Here is a 23,934-nt window from a genome sequence, read left to right as displayed (position 1 = left end):
GAGCAGGTCATGAAACAGAGTGAAGCAAGTGGGCAGTGTGATGTGAGCAAAGGACTGTTGAATAAGACTGTTAGATGTGCCTTTCCGGGTTTGAGGAGAAGTAAAGTCCAAACATTCATTAACCTTGTGACAGCTGAAAGGTCAAGTGAGTATTTAGTTAAGACGACAAGAGACCATGTGACTGTGCCAAAACATGCTATCATGCAGGTCAAGTGTCAAGTAAAAGCACCATGTATGAAGCAGGATAGTGTCATGTTGTTTGAACCATCTGTCAATCTACAGTACCCTGATGGACTGGAACCCATTGAAACACTCTTGACTCTGAAAAAGGGGAGCCGACCTGTGATCCAAATCAGTGTCCAGAATGTGACCGAACACGATATCCTTCTGGTAGGAAAGACTGAGCTTGGGACAGTACAAACAATAAAGTCAGTGTTACCAACAACAGCATCATCCTGTCTAACAACAGCCGGTGTTAATGAAAGTGCGAAGCCAACAAGTGAGTGTGAGACTAATGGTGAAGGTGTGTGGGACCCACCTGTGGATGTGAGTTATTTGTCTCTGGAGCAGCAACAGAAAGTCAGACAAATGTTGCGAGAGGAATGTCATTCCTTCTCAAAGTCAGATGAGGACATCGGGTGTGTCAAAGACCTACAATTGAGCATCAGTGTAACAGATCAGACACCTGTTGTGCGAATGTATACATCTGTTCCAAAACCGCTGTACCAAGAAATGAAAGACTATCTTCATGATTTGATCGCCCAGGGGTGGATTGAAAAATCTCATTCGCCTTATTCATCTCCAATTGTATGCGTCAGAAAAAAAGATGGCAGTCTGAGGTTGTGTATTGATTACAGGGACCTCAACCGGAAAACAGTGCCTGACCGACAACCGATTCCCAGAGTACAGGACATACTGGATGGCTTGGGAGGAAATAGGTGTTTCTCTTTACTGGACCAAGGAAAGGCGTACCATCAAGGTTTTATGACACCAGCAAGTAGACCGTTGACGGCCTTTTGTACACCGTGGGGGTTATATGAATGGGTCCGTATTCCCTTCGGGCTCATGAATGCTCCTGCTGCATTCCAGCAGTTCATGGAAGGATGCCTGGAAGGACTACGAGATGACATTTGTGTACCTTACCTCGACGACATCTTAGTCTTCACTAAATCCTTTGATGAGCACGTTGAGGCGGTAAGAAAAGTCTTACAGCGGCTGCGGTCGCATGGGGTGAAATTGAAGCCAAAAAAAATGCGAGTTGTTCAAAGATGAGGTCCGCTACTTGGGAAGGATAGTTTCGAAAGAAGGGAGCAGGATGGATCCAGCAGATACTGTAGCAGTGACAGCACTGAAGGAAAAGAGACCCACCACAGTTGGAGAATTGAGGAAGGTTTTAGGCTTGTTAAGTTACTACCGGCCTTACATTAAAGACTTCTCGAGGATTGCTTGCCCCCTGTATGGCCTGCTGAAAAGTGACAATAACAAGGTACAAACAAAAGGTAAAGGGAAAAGAGGGACTTGCCTCAAGAGTCATGTGGTTCCATCAAGTCAGTTGGTTGAATGGACGGAGCAACATCAGGAAACACTCGAAAAACTGATTGATTGTCTAGTTAAGCCGCCTGTGCTGGGGTTCCCAGACTTTACAAAGCCGTTTGTACTGCACACCGATGCGTCAAATCAGGGACTGGGAGCTGTCCTGTATCAACACCAGGAAGAGAAATTAAGAGTGATTGCTTATGGATCGAGGACATTAACGACAGCAGAACAGAACTACCATTTGCACAGTGGTAAATTGGAGTTCTTGGCTCTCAAATGGGCCATCACTGAAAAATTCAGAGATTATCTTTACTATGCGCCCACATTTACAGCGTACAGTGACAATAATCCCCTCACCTACGTTTTGACGTCCGCCAAGTTGAACGCAACGGGATGCCGATGGGTCGCAGAGCTTGCTGATTTCCACTTCACTATCCGGTATCGGCCTGGAAAAGAAAACATTGATGCTGACGCATTATCCAGGTTGACAACACTCTCAGAAAAAAATGTCCCAGAATACACAGAGGAGCTTTCATCTGATTCAATAGGAGCCATGATACAGGCGGTGGAAGTCCAGTCTGAATCAGTGATACCATGGTCCTTTGCTATAGCTTGCCCGAGTTCACCAACATGTGCAGAGATCAGTACAACATCAGCAGGACCCCTATCAAAAGAAGAGATCAGAAGAGCTCAGAGGGAAGACAACGACATAGAGTTGGTAATTCGTCACTTACAGTCAGGAGTAAAGCCTTCTTCTAAGCAGTGGAGGTTTGCGGGTTCAGCAGCGAAAAGTTTGATGAGAGGGTGGGATAAGTTGATGCTGGATGAGGATGGCATTCTGCAAAGAAAAACAGCACAGAGAACTCAGCTTGTATTGCCAATGGGATTCAGGAAAATTGCACTGGAGGAATTGCATGACAAAATGGGACACCAAGGCGTCGATCGGACCACAAGTTTAATGAGAGACCGCTTCTTTTGGCCCCACATGCAACGTGACATTGAGCATTATGTGTTGAGGACCTGCTCCTGCATTAAGCAAAAGAAACCGTGCAGAGAAATAAGAGCACCCCTGAAACCCATCACGACGACTTGCCCATTCGAACTTGTGTCAGTGGACTTCCTTCACTTAGAAAAATGCAGAGGAGGATATGAATATATCCTTGTCATCGTCGATCATTTCACACGATTCGCACAGGCATATGCGACAACGTCAAAATCTGGCAAGACTGTGGCAGACAGACTCTTTAACGATTTCGCCCTCAAGTTTGGATTTCCGTTGAGAATACACCATGATCAGGGGGGAGAATTTGAAAATCAGCTGTTTGGACAATTGCAAAAGTATAGTGGGATCACTGGTTCAAGAACTACTCCCTATCACCCCCAAGGAAATGGGCAAGTTGAGAGATTTAATCGGACGTTGTTGCAAATGTTGAAAACTCTCACTGAAAAACAGAAATCAAGTTGGAAAGACTCATTGAACAAGTTGATCTATGCCTACAATTGCACAAAAAGTGAAGTGACTGGTTTCTCCCCGTTTCACCTCTTGTTTGGTCGTTCCCCGAGACTGCCAATTGATGTTCTCTTCGGGCTTAATGCAGACAGCCTGCCCACAAACAAAAGTGAGTACCTGGAGACTTGGAAACAAGGGATGCAAGAAGCACAAGAGATCGCTAGAGAACATGCAAAAAAGGCAAGCGAGCGTAATAAAAGAAATTATGATCAAAAAGTGAGATACACAGACCTTGACTCAGGAAGTCGAGTCCTTGTAAGAAATCTGACTCCGAGGGGAGGACCAGGAAAACTTCGGAACTATTGGGAAGAGCAAGTTCATGTTGTTGTACGCCGAGTTGCTGAGGATGTGCCGATTTATGAGATAAAGCCTGAGCGAGGAAAAGGGAGGTCACGAGTATTACACCGAAACTTGCTGATGCCATGTGATTACTTACCTCTTGAAGTCGATCCAACGCCGAAACCCAAATCACAGCGGAGACAGCCACAGGGGAACTCCAGCATACCTGTAAACCGAATGGAAGAAAGTGAGTTGGAAAGTGAAAGTGACTCTGAGTATTATATACCAGTTGAGCCTTGCCAAGTGAGAAAGCAGCCTAGTGGTCATGATCAGAGACGAGAGGAAGCACTAATACAGTTTTCACCTCCTGAGTTACCTGCTCATCAGAGTGCATCAGATAGTTCTCAACTGAATCAGCTTGAACTAGAACCGTTACCTACAGCTGAAGTGGAACAAGATGTTCCCACACCTGCTCATGTACCTGTGAAAGAGAACAGATTTGAACTGCTTGGAAGACAAATTGAAAATGAGTCAGCGAGTGCACATGAAAACTTACCTGCGAAAGAACCAGAGGAAATTGAGTCAAGTGACAGACCTGTCGAGGTGCAAAGAGAATACCAGTACTCAGGGAGGCAACGACGTCCACCAAAGAAGTTCACCTATGATAGTTTAGGGACTCCTACCTGTTACAAAGTGCAAGTAACTGGTTCTGGATATGATCCACACTTTCCTAACATGTGGACACCTACATTTACGCCTTGGGTGCCAACAGTGTTTCCCTACCCGAGACCACCATCTGTGTATTAAACGTGAACTGAAACAGAAATTGAGAGCACACACTAATTGTTCTTACCAACTAGTACACACACTAATTGTTCATATGGACTGTGAAAGAACTTTTGAAAAAACAAAGAACTGTTGCCCACATATGCACGTACACATAAACAGGACTGTTTCTAGGCCAAAGGGACATGGACTGTTTTGCAAGGCCTATAAAAACATTGAGTGAAACATTGAGTTGGGAACATTTTTGCACAGACTTTGAATTATTATTTTTGCAATTCTCTACATGGCATTCGGCCTGGGATTTCAAAGTATTTTTGTGCACTGAAATGGACTTTTGTGTTTTGTTTTCCTTTTGGACACTGGATGAAATCCCTGAACTTTAAATTATTTTGAGATGGGGGTACGATCTATTACATTTGAGCACAAAAAGACTTAATCGGTTGACAAGGATTATTGACAAATGTGAACTAAAAATGTCATTATAGAGGAAACGTGATGTGAAAAAAAAAAAAGATGTTATATGTCATGGGTATGAATAGCAATGGAAAGTTATAAGGGCATTGGTAGATGTCGGGACGACATCTTATCCTGTGGGGGAGTGTGTGATATAGTGATTTTTATGTTTATTAATTTCTTCAAATGCATTATAGAATCGTTCAATGTTATTTTCAAATGCATTATAAAATTGTTCATTGTTATTTTCTTGATATTGCTAATATTTTTTTGAATGGTTATTTGTGCTTTAGGTAAACGAAATGAGTAAGAGCGTTATGTGCATTAATCCATTTACGAAATGAGTAAGAGCGTTATGTGCATTCATCCATTTAATTATTTTCATTTGGCATACCAGCGTGATGACGTCATCGCACACTTCGGTATGTGGCGCGCGCCCGTGATACGCTCCATTCAGATTCAATACACTGTTAAAGAAGCAATCACTGCAGCGCTCTCTTTTATTTTCTTCTTTATTCTTCTTTAATCTTTTTGTACTTCTTCTTCAGGTAACTTAAACACTTCGGTCTTGAGTAGTAACACTGTTTAATGCAATACTGATGAGTTGTACGGATTGAAAGCAGTTTATTTTAGTGTAGTGATAGTGTGTCATGTGTTAGCATTTCTGAGCACATGGTTAGCATGGATGCTCCGCGATTAGCGCGTTAGCCCGCTATACACGAGAGAGAGTCATTTATGTCAACATTGTTTGAATATAAGAGTTTATTAAGTTGTTTCAGTTTTATGAGTTATCTGAAACTTGCACATTTGGGTAATTGACTCCATGTCTGTGAATTGAGTTATGCATTTCAATAGTTTTTATCAATCTTGTAAGTGACTTTATTGTAGGAAATACATTGGACAATGGAGTGAACATTGGTCAGACATGAGCATGTAATATATCTCAGCTGCATTGTTGTCATAAATTTCATACTGTCATTTAGTGGGTTTGGGTAAATATTTAGTCTGAAAATGTGTTTTCTCTTTGTAAAGAACAAGTGTCACTGTGTCAGTTTCTGTGTGATGAGACATGCTTGAAGTTACTTATATTTACAGCTAGTCATTACTTTGTAAGAGAAGTATTATATGCACTGCTAATGTAATGTACTGAGCATCTGTTATACATATGTTTTTATTATTTACCATTCAGATTCAATACACTGTTAAAGAAGCAATCACTGCAGCGCTCTCTTTTATTTTCTTCTTTATTCTTCTTTAATCTTTTTGTACTTCTTCTTCAGGGGTACTACAAAAGCACGTGTTTCATGTTTCCTGGAAACGGCGTGCACCGGTGTGCAACGGGGTTTGAGATACGTTTTCTCTTGTTTGGTGGGTGTGTCAGAACTGCAGTCCAATCAGCAGCAACATGTATATAAAGCACGCGGTATTAAAGTGAACTCGCACAATGGGTCCAAGTAATTTACAAATGTGTTCGATGCAGCTCGGTATACGCAACAACTGAGGATATTAGAAGACATGTTTGTCGTAAGTTTTATTGTACAAATATAGGATATCAACATAATGATGTAGTTGTTTATATAGCTTCATTGCAATGACATTTGGTATAGAAATAAACAATGGTAATTAAGTGCTTTTCCTAAAAATGAGAAAGAAAATACAGGGTATTAAAACAGTATGAATTACAAATAAAGTCAGTAGGCCTATGTGAGGCTAAATAGATGTGTTTTAGTCTGAATTAGGTAAGATGTGTGCTTCCATTTCAGTTTCCACAAATCCCTTCACTCGATTGGGATGTTCTCTTTTGTTCTGGGCGGCAAGTGCAGTAACTGTAACATCGGGCATATTTTGTAGTATCAAACACATATTTATACCGACTTCATCAGGCTCCGAAAATTCTTCACAAAGAACACAAAGAATGGCCTTCTCAGCTGCCATAGTTGCAACTCTTGCGTCATCAGAACCGTGCGTTCAACGCATCACCGTTTCTGTTTAAAAAACGTTGTGCAACGTTTTGTCGGGGCTGAACGCAGCGCTAGTTAAAGCCTGCAGTCCATGAGATTGGACGTTTGTCATCCAATCAAATGGCAGTAAAGCTCTGCATGTGGTAATAAAAACAAACAAACAAAAACACACTACATTGAAGAGAAGCATGGCAGCACTTCACTCCAAACACAGAAGTAAGCAGCATTTTCTATGGTTTTATTAACATTTTTGATATGTTTGCCAGTATTTCATAGTTTGTATGTAAAATAGAAGGATTGAACTTATTAAAGTTAAAAATCGATTGTAGAATTGCAAGTTTTAAATCAGGATTTTTTCAAATGTGTCTGTCCATTAGAATGTACAGTGGGTTCAAACGTCTGTTACTGAAATCACATGTCCAGTAATGCTGACTGAAATTTCTTATATAAAAAAAATCTGTATCACAGTACTAATACATTTTTGAAACTATTTAATATGCAGAATATACAGTTCTTGAAGTGCTTGAACATATAGCTGATGAAAATATCTCAGATGTTGACTTTATGTGGAGTGATGAGGAAAATGGAAATGCAGATGATGCTAGATCTCCAACAATTGGTGAGTGTAGAATGAAAATTAGGGATAGTTAGTTAAGACGTTTCATACAATTAGATGTCCCTACATGTATTGAATATTGTTTTATTGGATATACAGTTTCATTTATTTCCTGTAAAAATAAATTACAATATAAAACTTGTATGAAGTTGTTTTGTAAGGGACAGTTTTTGGTAATAATTTCAGGGGAGGACAGAGTTGAGCCACCACCAGTAGTAGGGGAAGAAATTGAGATTGAGGCAGAGGAAAGTCAGAATCAAGAAGACAGAGAAGATTATGAGCATGAGCATGAGGCAGATGTAGAACCAGTACTTGGTGATGATCCTTTTACAAATATCACAAAAAAGAGTGATATTCAGTGGCGTCGTCACACCCGCTTTACCCCAGTAGAAACAACGTGGGAAAGTCCCACCACTGACCCCTCTGAGCCACTAACACCATACGGCTACTTCAAGCAGTACGTTCCACGTCAGATGTTTGAGATGATGAGCACAATGACCAATATATATGCAGAACAAAATGGAGTCAGGGGGTATAAACATGCCTCAGCTTCTGAGATTGAAGTCCTTGTCGGTCTACATATGGCAGTGGGAGTTCTTGGTCTTCCAAGAGTGAGAATGTACTGGTCTTCCAGTATCAATATTGGAATTTTCAAGGAAACCATGTCTCGAGATCGTTTTTTTCCAACTCCGCTCCAACCTGCATGTTGTGAACAACCATGAGAGGCCTCCTGGAGACACTGATGTTTTCTTCAAGGTCAGACCAATCTATGAGTCCATAAGGAAACGCTGTCTGCAGCTACAACTGGAGGAAGATCTCTGTATTGATGAGCAGATTGTGCCTTTCAGAGGAAAACTCTCTGTGCTCCAGTATATCAAAGGGAAACCTACACCATGGGGAGTGAAGATGTATTTCCTCTGTGGCAAAAGTGGGTTTGCTTATGATTTCCTCATCAGTTCCTTCTGTTCTAGGGCATGGAGCTTCTGTTGTCTTCCACCTGTGCCAGAGAATCCAGGCTCCCAACCACAAGCTCTTTTTTGACAACTACTTCACCACCTACAATGTCCTTGAAGTTCTTGCAGAAAAGAAAATCCATGCTGCTGGAACAGCCAGGCTTTGCCGCTTTGCAAATCCATGATGTAGTGCATGAAAAACCATGATGAAGTTAGAGGTAGGGATGGAAAAGTTGTTCTAGTGAAGTGGTTTGATAACCGCTCTGTTGTACTGGCCTCCAACTTTGTTGGTGTTGGAGATGAAGACGAAGTTCAGAGGTGGGATAAGAAAGAGAGGCAGTTTGTGAAGGTCAAGCGTCCAGAGGTTGTGAAGAAATACAACAAGGCCATGGGAGGGGTGGACAAGCTTGATCAGCTAATCAGCCTTTACAGGATTGATATCAAGTCCCGCAAATGGCCACTGCGCATGATTACTCATGCTTTTGATGTTGCTGTAGTGAACAGCTGGCTTGAGTTTCGCAGAGACAATGGCTGCGTCCGAAACCGCATACTCAATGAGTAGGTACTTTCAATGAGTACTTACTTAACGAGCGCTAAAAGATTATACTTTATAGCCAAATCTCGTTGATTATGAATGCGAACCGGACATCTGCCATGTTGACGTTATCATGTGACCTACGACGCGTTATCACACGCGCAACAACTTAAAAGATTTGAACGACACGTTTAATTCATCTATCTGTAAATATCTTGATATTGATTAAACTTGCTCATTTTGTGGTCTTTTTGAAGAAACTGCTGCCCATTTATTTTGTGAATACATTTAGGGTTGATTAAAGTTCTTATATTTAACCCTACTAATGTGACCCACCGTTTTATTCTTAACGATATTATTTATTTTTATTACGAAATCCCAAAATTGTCATCTCTTGAATGTTGTTAATTTCTTTATTTTATATCCAAACATTTTTATCCACAAGCAAAAGTGGCTTTATGTTTTCCTCTTTTTCTTGTTGAATTTAACTCTCCTTTCATCCCTCAGGCCCAGGCCTATAAATAATAATAAAATAAAATAAATGCATTTTTTAAATGTATTATAATGAATTATTTAAGAAAAAATATATTAAGATATTCAACCTTGTACTAGGTTCTTTTTTCCTGTGTAAAAAATCTCATATTATGTATGCAAACCCATGATATATATATACCTCATAACATCAGTAACTCAACAGCCCTACCTAGAACGGTTTTCCTCAGCGTTTGTAATGTCTGCACAAAGGGCAGCTGTGCGAAGATTTGCCTTTGGAGAAAACTGTTGATTTTATACTCAAAAAATGTAAGTATCATTAATATTAAAAATTAATATTACCCCAGAATGAATTGCATTGCTATCCCACCCCAAAACATACAATAATAACAACGATAAATGCTGACCAATACTTAATTATATTACTTTTTACTGAAAATATTCAATTCAATAAAACAAACAAAATGTAATGTATGTCATATGACATAGCTATGCAGGATTGAATACACTCTACATGTGTATATAGTGAACATATCTACATTTGCATTCAAACAATTAAATAAAGCATTAATTAAATAATTATATTGTATTTACTGACAACAATGAGAAATATTAATAAATTAGTAAAAGAATGAATGAAAGTCACCATCACACAATAAACAAATGCATATACAAGTCAACACATGAAACAAAGCTTTATTCAAACTACAATCATGTATGAAGGCTGAAGGCGCTAAGGTTGTTGCGTGATGTGTTGTGCTTCACAATCTGAGGCAATAAGGGCAGGTGGAGTGATGGAGGGTCTCGTAAGGGCTGGTCTCGTAAGGGCAGGTGGAGAGATGGAGGGTCTCGTCCATGGCACCATCTCCAGGATTCAGCTCTGGGCTCCTCATCCTCAGCACTCACACCAGCCTACTGACATTTCAGATCCTACAAAATGCACAAACATAACACAAAAGCAGTCATTTTAACCGCACAATGTCATTTGATTTCAGTATTATTTAGAAGACAAAACCGCTTTTTTTTCACAAACGCCGCCATCATCTTCCCTTGCAGGTCCTGCTCCACCACAAAAGCTGTGCAGCTAATGCACAGAAATCAAGAATCAGAAAAGTGCTGTAATAGCTCTGTTTGAAATTACAATAATTAATAATTAATAATAATTATAATAAACTTCAACTTAAGATTTAAATAGTTGTAGTTATTCATTTCTGTAATATACTCACTCAAAGCCTTTGATGGCAGCATTCAGCTTCATGAGCCACTCTCCACTGGATAAACACACATCTGTTCATCTGTCCCTGTAACATCCAGACAGTATTAATGGACAAATAAAATAGATAACTTATGTTTAGTTACTTTATAGATTTGTTCTACATAATAGCACACATTCATCACTCAGATGTCTACGGTATTTCGTGTTGTGATGTGCTCTTATTGAAGATTTTCCTGTCAGATGTAAATGTACATTTAAAATAAGCGTCTTTAGGATGTATATGGTTTATGTAAATCCACTTTAGAGACGTAACTTACGTGTCCTTACTGGAGCTCCCCTGTTAGCTAACGTTATACATAATAAAACGTGTTTTTACAGCAAAATCACAACTATACTATACTGTGTAACGTCTTTACACCTTCAATAATTCAACAGTTTACTCTACAGTAGAGGACCCGTGTTTACTCACATTTGAAAGCACCCGCATCGCTGATCTCTGCGATGTTTGATAATGACGTATCCTCTCGCGTGGCCTCCTGGGATAGAAGAGTATCCATCGGTCGAGCACTCGAAAATCTGGCCGGAAGCAGTAAACCATCCGGGAACTTCTCGTCTACTCTTTTATGAATACTGATGTCTCGAACGTACTGCTTCCTTCACGTACTGTTTTCGCCTACTATATAGTAGGAAAGTAGGCATATTCGGACGCACTTAAGTCCGAATCTCGCGATAATTAGTACGTCACCCAGGTAATTCTCGCCTACTCTTTTGGATTCGTACATACTTTTTCGCTCGCCTACTCTTTTTCCCATACTAAATAGTAGGGAAGTATGCGGTTTCGGATGCAGCCAATGAATACAAAGGAACTCAGCCACAGAAAATCATGGATCTCCTTGAATTCAAAATGAATGTGGCCGAAGTGCTTGTGCGTTCTGGGAAGCCACAGGGTTAAAAAAAAACAAAAAAACGAGGGAGGCCAAGCAATTCTAACGCAGCCAGTACCTCTCAAACTCCACATGATGAAGCTGGACAAAAGAGAGGGGCAAGGGAATGGCGGCCAGTTCTTGAAGTCCAAAAAGATATGGTGGACCACCTGCCAAATTATGATGCAAAAAAAGAAGCAACAAGATGCAAATTGGAAGGTTGTTCTGGGAAACGCACGTCTTCTGTGATAAGTGCAAGGTGCACTACTGCTTTGTGTCACAGAGAAATTGTTTGAAAGATGCACACAGGAAATGACTCTAACTTGACTTGATTGATTCCTAGGTTAATTTTGTTATGAATAAACAAATGTGCAATCTGTAAAACAAAAACCTCAAAATTAAGGTTGAAATGTTATACTGTTCAAGTTTTTGACCTTGAGAAGAAGCTTAAAGTATAGACCAACAATTTTTATGTTTATTATTGTATTTCATAATACCCCTGTTTTAACCTGACGTCCATTGAAATGGACAAAAAAAAATTACAATTAAAGAGTATTGAAATTTGTAATATTTGTATTTGGTCTCATTTATAGAAGCCTCATGAGCTGGGAAAATGTACTTTTATATTTTTCAGAAACTTGAAACATAATTCAGGTCTGAAGGGGTTAACCTTCCTAGCTTTAGTAATAAAATGAATTTCTAGGGTCAATGACAAGAGACACTGGTTATGGTTAGAGAGTCAGACTGGTAACCCGTAGGTTGCAGGTTTCGATTCTCAATACCGGCAATCACTGAGGTGCCCTTGAGCAAGGCACCTAACCCCCAGTCGCTCCCTGGGGTGCCATCAAAATGGCTGCCCACTGCTCCGTGTGTGTGTACTAACTTGAATGACGGGTTACATGCAGAGAACAAATTCCGGTATCTGGTTACTTGGCCTTTGCATGTCACTTTCACTTTCACGTATTCAGGGTTATTTAAAATCTAGTCTTGTTCCCCATGCTGATTAAGTACACACAAAGCCTAATATTCCATTGGTAGGCAGCAGCATGAAAAAGCTTCCGCATTTTTTATCTAGCATTTAAATGTTTACCAGAAGCATTTGATTTGATTGCAAGCTCTTTGAGACTCCCCAAATGTCACAGAATATTATGTATATGGTGTAATAAGCTGGAGTCATAAATGCATAGAATTCTTCTATACAATCTGTACTTTCAGTTTCAGCTGGGTGTTGTCAAGAAGACTTCAAAAACATAATTCATACCCTAGATAAGGATCATTACAGAAATAGTTCATTTCAACAAGTGAAGAGTCACTAACTCATCCATTCAGTACGAGCCTCTAAGTTTGGAAAACCAACAATGCTGTGATAGCTTCTAATGTCTGTGTGACTCATACGTGACTTATGCAGTTTCTCTACATGTTGCTATGCAAAAGAATTCTGCACACAAATTCCACTCTATTCTTGTAAACACAGATTTATACTGAAACATACAGGGCCATTCATGTTAGGAAGTTTTTATTTATTTAATATTATTAAAGTATAGCAATAAAAAAGAGCAACAGCAACAAAATAAAAAAGTATGTCCAAATTTCCATTTGATTTGATTTTTCCAAAAAAATTCTACTTTTTGACAATAATAAATAAAATGATATATAATAAATAAAATAAATGAATATGTTAATAATAATAACAAAACAATGACAACAATAGCACTATAGTTGTTTGAGAAACAAGTGGAAATGCAAATTTATTTTCTGTCAGAGTTCTGTCACTTCTGTTTGGGTTACATCTTGGGTTGGTGACAGAGCTCTGGCATTCCCGGTCTGTCATGCGTTGGGTATAGTCTGGTTTGTTGTGAGCACATGGCTTGTCATGTTTTTCCTTGTGCCATGTGCTCTCCTGTCAATTGTCTAGCCCCTCCCATCTTGTTACCTGATTATTGATTAATTTGCCCCACCTGCCTTTCTCGTTACCCTCTTTTGTTTGCTTCCTATTAGTCTCCCTGTGTTTGCAATCCTGTGCTGGTTCATTGTCTATGTTCCCTCGTGTTTCCAGTTTAGCCAGATGCCTGTCTTGTTTTCCCCCACGGGGAGTTTTTGTTTGTAGTTTTTGTTTTGTTCTTTTTTTGTTCTTTTTTATTACTTAATAAAGATCCTTATTTTTCTGCACCTGAATCCTCGCTTCACTATTTACGTTTCCGTGACATTTTCATCTTTGTTTTGCATGTATGTACGATTCTCACTTAGAAACCCACTAAACTGCAGTGCTTATCAGGAAACCTGTTATTGAAGAAATGACAGCAGAGACATGCAAAAAAAGCTTTTATTGAGTCTCAAAGTCTTATTATTCCACTTCTGCTTAAAAAGTTCTTAAAGGGATAGTTAGCCCAAAAATGATATTTAAGCCATGATTTACTCACCCTCAAGCCGTTCGAGATGCATATGTCAATCTTTTTTCAGACGAACACATTTTCAGTTATTTTAGAAAATGTCTTAGATCTTTCAGTGTAGACCGAGCGTGACAGCGCAGCCAGAGAGCAGAGCAAAACAAAACTCTACGTTCGCTCTACGTCACGACGTCATTCATCTCCATGAACGCGCGCCGACCGCCACCGGAAGCCAGTTATTTTCGTTTATAAAGTTTTAAATATGTATATTTTTACGACAAAACCGCACGGATTACCCTCAGAAGGCCTTCGTTTATCCCCCTGGAGCTGGATGGATTATTTTTGTGAAGGATGCATGCACATTTTGCGACTTGAATCAGCTGGACCCCATTGCTTCACATTATAACCACTGAAAGATCTAAGACATTTTCTAAAATAACTGAAAATGTGTTCGTCTGAAAAAAGATTGAAATATGCATCTCGAACGGCTTGAGGGTGAGTAAATCATGGCTTAAATATCATTTTTGGGCAAACTATCCCTTTAAAATAGACTTAAAGCATGACATGCATACATACAAGTAAACTGCTATAGGCCTATTTATATTTTTATATTTTATGATGGAATGATTGATTGATTGATTGATTCAGTCATTCATTCAAATAATAAACAGTTCGGCAAAACTCAGTGGAAAAACATATTTACTGTTTACATTTTATTGACTTTTTTTTGTGGTGCCAGTCAGATTAAGGTGCCAAAATAAAGCTGACAAAAGTTTTAGTAGTTAGTTTGGAATAATCTGTAGAACCGTGATTCGGCGTGGATCATAAATACAGTCCTCTTCTAATCCACAGGATACCATTCCACAGTTTGGTGGGACCCACGCAGTGTCATAACCATGTTGATGCCAGGTTTTCTGTAAGGGATGACCCTGATAATCAATCTTCTTCACTTTTCCCACTCGGACTCTTAATTTAAGAATGGCCAGCCGTTCTCCTCTAGCATTCCCAGGGTAACGAGAAGCTTTCTCTTGACTCCGGCTTAAGTAAACTCCATAACCGCATGCCATCAGAAGAGGGTCTGAATCCTTCACTTAGGATCTTCTGTGCGTTTGCCATCGTAGTGCCGTGGTACATGTAGTTTCTCCGTCCAGGATACCTTTGTATTGCAGTGCCATAACCATTGTCCCCCATGGCAGTAACCAAAGCACTCTGAAAATTTTTCATTTATGTAGCGGGTCAGGTGGTCGAGTTGGGAGGTGTAGCCTACCTTTAAGGCCGGCTGATTATGTGGATCAGGTGGCGTAAGTGACGCATCCCTTTAAAGGTGTTGAGAGGAACAGAAAAATGGTGCAGTGTGAGTGAAGTGAGTCTCTTGGTGTATCGGCTGTGCGAAGGGGAGAACGTGAGTCTTTTTGGGAGGTTATGTTTATTTGTTGTTAATATTGAACTGCTTATCACGGCTCTTTGTTTGTTTGTAGCTCGGTTGGGCGTCTGCGTTTATGGTGTCCAGTAAATGGTGCCAGTAGTGACGAGCTACAGAAACTTGCTTTCATAATAGTGAGTAGTGATCCAACACAGGTTTTGCGGCAACGTAAGTAACGCAGATCTTTTTGGAGGTCCATGCCTAGTTGTTGTTGATAGTAAATTCATTGAACCGCTCAACACGGCTCTTTGTTTGTTTGTAGCTCGGTCTGGCGTCTGCGTTTATGGTGTCCAGTAAATGGTACCGGCAGTGACGAGCCTACAGGAACTTGCTTTCATATAGCGAGTAGTGATCTTACATAGGTCTTGCAGCAACGTAAGTAACGCAAGTCTTTTTGGAAGTCCATGCCTATTTGTTTTTAAATTCATTGAACTGCTTAACACGGCTCATTGTTTGTTTGTAGCTCGGTCTGGTGTCTGCGCTTATGGTGTCCAGTAAATGGTACCAGCAGGACGAGCTTACAGAAACTTGCTTTCATAATAGTGAGTTGTGATCCTATAAGAGTTGCAGTAATGTAAGTTCACTGACTCTGAGGTCTAGCGCTGATTCTCTTGTTAATTTCACCTATGAATAGAAACGATACGTTGCGAGTGTGCACAGTTATTAGTCATCCACACCACTTAATTGTATCGCTATGGGGCATACGGCGTTGATTCAAAGAAAAACGTAAGTTTGATCCTTTTCCTGTTTTAATCTTCCAATTAGAGATTGGTTATTGTTTTAAATTGTCATAGCATCATAAACCACTTATGCTTGTGATTTACAGGAGGATTGCCTACGTCAGTCACTAGCCACTGTTTTTCCTGAGCTTAATCATTCTGTTGTATTTTGTATCTTGTGTGTGTGTGTGTGTGTGTGTGTGTTTTTGGAGCGGCTACTCTCTGGATGACCCGGACCTAGTTGGGCTTAGGATTGAGCCCTGCTTGTGGTAGCCTATTCATTTAAATGTTGTGTTTGCTTTATTTCCTTGTTTATTTTCTGTTTGGCAGTCATACTCCTAACATTCGGCCGATGGGCATCGAGCAATATCTCCTTTAGGAACAGCGTCTATTTTGTGATGAAATGTTCACTAGTGAAGTGTGAAATGCTGTGTTTAGTGTATGTTTGCACGGCCGAATTGGTTTGAAGTGTTTTTGCAGTGTTTTGTGAACAGTACCTATTTATTCGACTTTATGCACTGTAGTTTTGATATTGTTAGACTTTATACCCTGTAACTCATTTACTATGAGGCTTTTATTCACTGTGACTTATTTATTGTAAAGTTGTTTACTGTTACCTGGGGGGACTATTTGTCTGCCCTGATTGCCAATTCTTATATTTGTGAGTGTTTAATAAATTTATAATTGAGTACATCAGTCCCATTTCTGTTCCTTCATTGGACGCAACCTGCCTAATTATCTAAAAGGGGAGCGTGGGTTTTTGGGGTCTCTATTCTAAATATCCAAATTGTGCGTTGGAGCGCCCCCTAGGGGTTACACTTATTTGATAATTAGTGAATAACCAAAGACATTATCATTATATACATTATATAGACATCAAAAATATGCAAAGTTATGATGAATGGACCTTGTGAACACTACACCAAACTTAGTTTTTATTTAACTTCCATGCTCAGGAGTCTTTTGGTGCCAAACAGTCTCTAGAAAAGACTAAAACTTTCAGTAGTTTCTCAACATGGAATCAGTAAGACGTGTATACATTCCAGTTAACACTGATACTGAAACCTTCAAGGCACAAGTTACCTCCTAACAAGGTATGTAATACAAGATTGAGTCCTTAAATGCAAACTAAAACCAGACTGAGAAGAGATTGTCTCTGTTTTTTTTATTCTTGCTGACAAGACAGGATGCATCCCAGACAGCAACATAGTGTCGGCCCAGATCTGGCCCACATCTGGTACATGTGGAATCCACGTGTACCAGATGTGGGCCAGATCTGGGCCAACACTATGCTGTCTGGGATAGAACTGAAATGACATGCATCCAAAAAACGTCCAAAGTTGACAACTATGCAGGGGAGACCAATACATTTTTTATTGTTAAAGTATATTCATACAAGTCATGACTGGCATTATATTGGCACAGGTTATAAAGTCCATGTCATAAAGCAAGTGATGGTGACCTCTGGTGTTGATCAGATGAAACTGATGCTAGATGGTATCAATGACTAACAACAACTATTTAGAAAGTCAAGAATGAACACTTTAAAGGGTTAGTTCACCCAGAAATTATGTCATTACAAACCCGTAAGGTATTCTTTCATCTTTGGAACACAATCTTTTTAGTGAAATCTGAGAGCTTTCTATCGCTCCATTGACAGCCTACGCAACTACCACTTTCAAGCCCCAGAAAGGTATTAAAGGCATCATTAATCCATGTGACTCCAGATGTTTAACCTCAATTTTATGAAGTGATGCGAGTGCTTTGTGCAAAAAAATCCCCACAATTTATCACAAAATATTAATGTCCACTGCAAATTATGAATATTGTTTAAAATAAATGTATTTTGTATAATAAACTCATTATTGTTAAAACTGCCAATAATTGTTTACGCGTTATGTAAATAACAAAAACAATGCAGGTGTACATCTACAAATTGTGTAAAAATAAAACAAAAGGTAAGTAAAAATGTTCTGTTTAATATAAAGCCAAAAATAAACAAACAAAATCATTAATCAGAATGTGTGTTTTTGAGTGAATTCATTTATTATTGAAGTATTTATTATTGAAGTGTTCATTGTTTTTCACAGAATCTACCAGAATCGGTGGTTTGGAATGACTTCCAGTACTGTGATTTGGCTTGGATCATGCACACAGTTCTCCTCTAGGCCACTGTTCACCATGCCACAGTTAGGAGGAACCCACGCTGTGTCATATCCATGTTCATACCAGGTCTTCTGTAAAGGATGACCCTGGTAGTCGATCTTCTTCACCCTGCCCACTCTCACGCTGAGCCTGAGAATAGCAAGCACCTCCCCATTTGAATGCAGAGGGTAACGGGAGGCTTTTTCAAAGCTTCTGGTGACATAGACTCCAGGAGCCAGCATCCCATCAGAGGAAGGAGAGAAGCCTTCGCTCATGATCCTCATCGCATTCCACATTGTAGTGCCATGATACATTATGTAGGATTGTTTGTCACTATGCCAATTTGGTTGAATGTCAACAAAGAAACACCCAGGGCACACACAACAAGAATAAGAAGAGCTCACAAACACAGATGTCCGAAACATCTTGCTGCTGTAGTCCCACGACAGTACAGACGTCTGGTGAACAAACCTTCAGATAAATGTTGCAATACATTAGTTATTTTTGTGGTTTGCTTAAAGCAGGGTTATCCAAACTCTTCATTACTCTCAAAATAAAAATTCTGTCATAATTCAATTACATCCATTTCATTTCAAACCTGTATTTCTTTATTTGCTTTTCTTTTTACTGTAGAACACAAATTAATATATTTAGATTTTTGGCTGTTTTTGTTCATGCAATGAAAGTGCAATAGAAGTGGGGTCTAAAACATGCTATTATATGAACAAAAAACATGAGACATTTTTGCAAATAAATTTCCAAAGTATTGTTTCACAGAAGACTGGAAGTCATTTTTTAAGTGGCACAAGGAAAAGTAAATGATGAATTTTCATCAACTATCCCTTTAAACAGCACAGTCCATACTTTTAACATGTTGGTCTATTTCCCCCCCGATAATTAGCAATTTGCATATAGTAAATATCTGTATTTGAAAGAACACTTTTACAGAGACGTAATAACTTCAGAGCATTACTGAAGTGAAACTAAAGATAAAACTATTTTTGATATTTGGAGTATTACAGTATATGCTCTAACCTTATCTCCACTTTTTTTTCCTTTAGGTTGCAATTATCCTGTTTTGTGTACATGTAAAATAGAATAAGTTTATATCAAATACAATAGAATAGTAGTTTATAGAAGAAGCTTAGAGAGAGAGAGAGAGAGAGAGAGAGAGAGAGTGATAGATGCCCCTTTTTCACATTTGAGCCCCTGTCCCTGAGAAACTCTTTAGCACATCCCACATTGTATTGATTTTAATAACTTGTATTTGAAGTGTGCACCAATACAAGTATCGGATTGGGACTCGATATCGGCAGATACTCAATATTCAATGACACAAATAGGATCGAGGGCACAAAAAACTTGATCGGGACATCACTAAAATACTGTATATATATAATATTTACAGTACATGCTCTTAAAATTATATATATGCTGTTGGTATTATATATATATATATATATATATATACTATTATATATTTCTTATTTTCTCTTATTTTTCTTATAAGGTAGTGAACCAATTCTCTTTGATATTCTACAAGAACACAATTTACAGTTACAATAATAATGCAGATTTAAGCAGAACAAAACAACCAACCTACCTCCACGGCGGTGCAGCAGAAGTTGAACAATTTTACAGATAGTTTCACTTTTATTCTACAACGTCACAGTATGACCAGAACTATAAACTGAGAAGTTCTGAAGTACAAATCTTGGAAATAGAAATAAAAACTAGAATATAGGTGGGAATTCCATTTTATTTAGCTGACTTGTTTGTTTATTTGATGTACAGTATTTCACTGTTGTAGGCCTATGTGTGTGGTGAGAAACTAAGACTTTCCTTATAGGCTTATCTTATCAACTCAGCTATTTTAAACACAAGGAAGTGATTCATCAAGTAACTTTACAGCAAATATGTGAGAGAACAGGTGTCAGTCATTACGTAATCCATTATTGCTCTAAGCCACCATATGATATGTTGATAAATAACTTGAATTTTTCTAACTTAATTATTTTGCCAATCTTTATAGAAGATGATTCAAATATAGTAGAGTGGCCCGGAAAGTATTTAGGAGAACCAGACTTAAAATGCATGAATGTTAGATAACAAAATCAAAAAGCAAGTGTCATCTGCAAAATAAATGATACTTTACTGAACTTTACTGTTATAAGACATTTTTGCAATGATTATTAACCAGATGTCAAATTGATTTTTGTTCTAGGTGTCTACAGGGGTTTCACATTCCCAGTAGGATTGATGTAGGATGACAAAACTGAAAAACTAGCTTTCGCTGTGATGAATGAAAACACGCTGGATTGATAAATCCAAGAACCTCTGATTATACAACACTGCTTCAGCAAATCATCAACAAATTCACCAATGTAAGAAAAGAACCATTAATGAACCTTGCACTGACTTACAACAGACCATATGAGCACATCCGTTTATGGAATTGAGCAGAAACAGAGATGTGAGACATGTTAAGCCATAGCAAATGAAACTAAAGATAAAAGAACAGTGATAAAAGATAAAGGATGGAAATAAAGGCAGCAGACATGACAGAAGAACAAAATATGAGAGAAATTATTTGACTAGGAATTACTAACACTAATTTACAGTTTTAAGTTTTTACTCAAGTACTAATAATTGATGATGTAAAAATGCTATTATTATTTTTTGTTTAATTTGTGTTTGTTCATTTGAAGTTAGTTCTTACAATTTCAGTTATTTTTTTCTCTTTGAACAAAACACTTAACAAAACAGCATTTGTGACTCATTTGTGACATTTACTCTGTCAGAACTTGCACAGCAATATCTGGCTACATGTTGTAAAGCCTCTGGTACAGTGGTAAAACCACTATAGGCTATGATGAAGGAATTTGTTACAATTCAGAGAGACATGTGCCTGGAGTCAAAGTCAGAGTAAATAAGATCCAGCAAAAAAATCCAATTCCATGATCCAAGAAAAAAAAAAACGCTGACAGTTCAAAACCAGGACAAACAATGACAATGAAGACTGCTTAGGATTGCAGTGACACACAGACAAGGCTTTGCAAAGATAGTGAAGAATAGACATACTCAGCAGCGTTGTTAACCACCATACAAATCATGCAAATGCGTGAGGCCCCGCAGGCCCCCTGCTGGCCATAAATCCCCCACACCCCAGAACACACAGGTGCTGATCAGGCGAAATACTGGTAAACACTAACCTAATTCATTATCATTTAAAAACAAAATATCTCCTCATTTTGCTTATTGTTTTTCTGCATTTCATGGCATATTTCCATTTAATTAACAGATGTGGTGTGTATGACAACATTGCCTGCTGTAAACAATAACATTACGAGAAATTAGTTTCATTACTCATTACTCAAGCAGCAGTTATTTCTTGCTGACGCATTCAAGTGTCATATTTGATTTTACAACCTTATTCTTAAATATGCTGCTCTTAGTCATGGGATTCTGCATGCCAGAAGATAAATGAATGGAGTAAAATAAGTGTAGCTGCATGTTCGTACTGGGGATATACATTTTTATTTGAATGAACCAAAATTGATACAAGTGTACGCCAAAAAGATGTACTGAAAAGCGGGGACAGATAGGGTGCTTCTCAATTGGAAGGCTGTATCCGAGTGAGGCTGAGTGTCCTTCAGAGGCTTGTAGACTAGATTCCTCCTCAGCAAATGCTAGAATGAGACAGTCTAGTAGTGCACATGGCTATATGTCACACATGTTCCGGGTCATTCCACGAAATCGGTGCCTTTTCAACTTTAAAAATTTGAAAAATATAATTGTTTCAAACTGATTTTTTTCAATACCAATTAATTCAAGACATCTTAACGTGACAAAAAATTGTGTTGGGCCATCTCAAGCTATGCCATTTATTATTTTATGACTGTTTATTTATTTCATGTTTTGATATTTTCCTCAGTCCTGTTACTGACTAAAGTGATACTATATATAATACTTCCAATTACAAATATGCAACAGTTTGCACATATTTAAGTAGTATTTTGGTCCCTCTTTTCATTCAGATTATGTCATATTTAAAAAAAATATGTTTTATATCATAATTGCCATTCAGATTACTAAAAATGTCCTATTTCAGGGATGACATCACATTACAATTAAGAAATATCTATACTTTGACAAGACATTTATTTTAAAAAGGGTCTTGTCCAAAATGCAGTATAGTACATGTTACTATGGTGAGATCTGTTTGACTGTCAAATGTCATTTTTCTTTTAAAATATCAAATTAATGACAGTAACAGGACTGAGCTCTCAATAACCAAGAGGGTCTTTAGTCACCTATTGTTTGCCATTGCAGTTAATTGCATGCATTATGGACAAGAGTTATGAACTTATTTATGTACTAGTCACCTATGGAACATTAGGCCATGACAATCTGCTTCCATATGGGAGGTAATCTAGAATTACAGAAAATGAGATGGACTAAATCCAGAAGAACTGCGGGAATGTCTCCGAGATGCTTGAAGAAACCTTCCTGAAAAGCTACCTGAAAAACTATGCGCAAGTGTACTTGGACAAAAGCCGTTTTAAATGCAAATGGTTGTTACACCATATTGATTTGAATTAGTTAATAGAAGTTTTATTTTTGAAAGCATTCTCACTTTACAGCATTTTAACACAAGTGCAGTACTTTTCATAGTACTGTAGCTTTGCAGGAAGGTTTCTTCAAACGTCTCGGAGATATTCTTCTGGATTTAGTCTCTCTCAGTTTCTTCTGTTTTTTCATGATGGACTCGATGATGGTGAGATCAGATCAGACCGGCTGTTGTCAGACTCCTTGTGCATACACAAATCTCACTGGATTATTACAGTTAATGGCAAAAAGAATGTTTGAAAATGTAAACTGATATTTCCTACTGACACAATACAGCAAAAGATATAAATAACTGACTTAAAACCATTTGGTTGATTTAAATCAACTTTGGACGTATAAAATGTATAAAAACTTTCCCTCCTCTCTGGATCCTGGTCTCTACGTGCGCGATAGTGCCGTTGCTTCTCAGCTGCAGTTAATGACATGTTACTAACAACTGTAAAAGTGTATAACAAATTAAGTGGTGTTAATTCTATGCAAATAAGACAAAGTACAAAGTAAGGTGCATTGTATACAAATGAAAAAACGATGCAGAAACAAACAATGGTACTAAGCAGCATGTGCTTGATGCTCATATGCTGCTGACTCATATGTCGCTGGTTTTAGCTTAAAAATACACAAAATAACCTTTATAAATGTCTATGTCCCTGAGTTGTTGTACTAATCCTTAAATTGCAATTGAATGTAAATATCAAATACACCGTCTATGACCTAGTTATGCAGCTGGGCTAGAATCTATGCCCCCTATTGCTCTGGTATAGTAACAGGACTGATGGTAACAGGACTGATGATTTGATGCTAATATGCTAATTTCTAGCTAACAGGTCAATGTCAGAAAGGCACATGGTATGTAATCTGAAAGGTTATTACTTCTAGATTTTGGTAATAGAAGGATTAATAAATAATTGTTTATATGTACACTTTAAAAAATGGTAACAGGACTGATGTTGTATGCCGACCCCTCTCTAACAACCCTGACAAAACATGAAAAATAGAATATTTAAGAAGAGAGAAAATTACCCTTGCTTACACTGTGGAATCCACTTGCTCTAAATGATGTCACTTCCTTGAAATTATGTCACTTCTGGTTTGTACCATTATTTTATAGGGGGGTTTTGGTGTTAGTAACAGGACTGATATGAAATTAGGGGACAGTGATAAAATTACTTATATTTCTAAGAAAATATATCTATTTATGTCAAAATCATTGCTTAACAATGAGATTACACTTGAGACAATATAAAATTGTGAAAATTGTTTCATTTTACCAAGATTTTACAAATGAGAAGTCCTGTTGAAAAAGAACAACCATAGTGAGGGACAGGCCAAAATCCTTACCCATAGCATATAATATGTGATTTTAATTATTTA

At 38.2% G+C, this 23,934-nt stretch overlaps 1 protein-coding gene and 1 long non-coding RNA gene across 7 annotated transcripts; both read right to left on the bottom strand.

The window, feature by feature from the left end:
- Window positions 1-1,557: 1,557 nt before the first annotated feature.
- LOC311086358 (uncharacterized protein) lies at window positions 1,558-4,145 on the bottom strand. 6 transcript variants are annotated; one of them, XR_014607048.1, is made up of 9 exons: window positions 4,009-4,137; window positions 3,882-3,920; window positions 3,702-3,806; window positions 3,483-3,551; window positions 3,278-3,345; window positions 3,077-3,139; window positions 2,271-2,374; window positions 1,894-2,200; window positions 1,558-1,696 (listed from the first exon to the last, which is right to left on the bottom strand). XR_014607048.1 is itself a non-coding variant. In XM_084119202.1 (9 exons), exons 3-8 carry the CDS (start codon window positions 3,717-3,719, stop codon window positions 1,894-1,896), a joined length of 411 nt encoding a protein of 136 aa, XP_083975328.1. In that variant the 5' UTR covers window positions 3,720-3,806; window positions 3,882-3,920; window positions 4,009-4,137; the 3' UTR covers window positions 1,558-1,696. The 6 variants fall into 6 exon arrangements, 4 of the variants coding, with proteins under 4 accessions (XP_083975328.1, XP_083975326.1, XP_083975327.1 ...); XM_084119202.1 differs by having other exon boundaries at window positions 1,894-1,982; XR_014607049.1 differs by having other exon boundaries at window positions 1,566-1,696; window positions 1,898-2,200.
- A 5,656-nt stretch (window positions 4,146-9,801) lies between these two features.
- Window positions 9,802-11,167, bottom strand: LOC311087270. The gene is made up of 3 exons (XR_014607200.1): window positions 10,807-11,167; window positions 10,348-10,422; window positions 9,802-10,051 (listed from the first exon to the last, which is right to left on the bottom strand). It is a non-coding gene; the product is annotated as an uncharacterized lncRNA (long non-coding RNA).
- Between the last annotated feature and the right edge of the window lie 12,767 nt (window positions 11,168-23,934).

The sequence above is a fragment of the Abramis brama genome (assembly GCF_963993115.1).
Source record: "Abramis brama genome assembly, chromosome: 7".
Classification (NCBI taxonomy): Eukaryota; Metazoa; Chordata; class Actinopteri; order Cypriniformes; family Leuciscidae; genus Abramis; species Abramis brama.
Note: the sequence above shows the minus strand (reverse complement) of the source record. Positions and strands in the feature narration are given on the sequence as shown.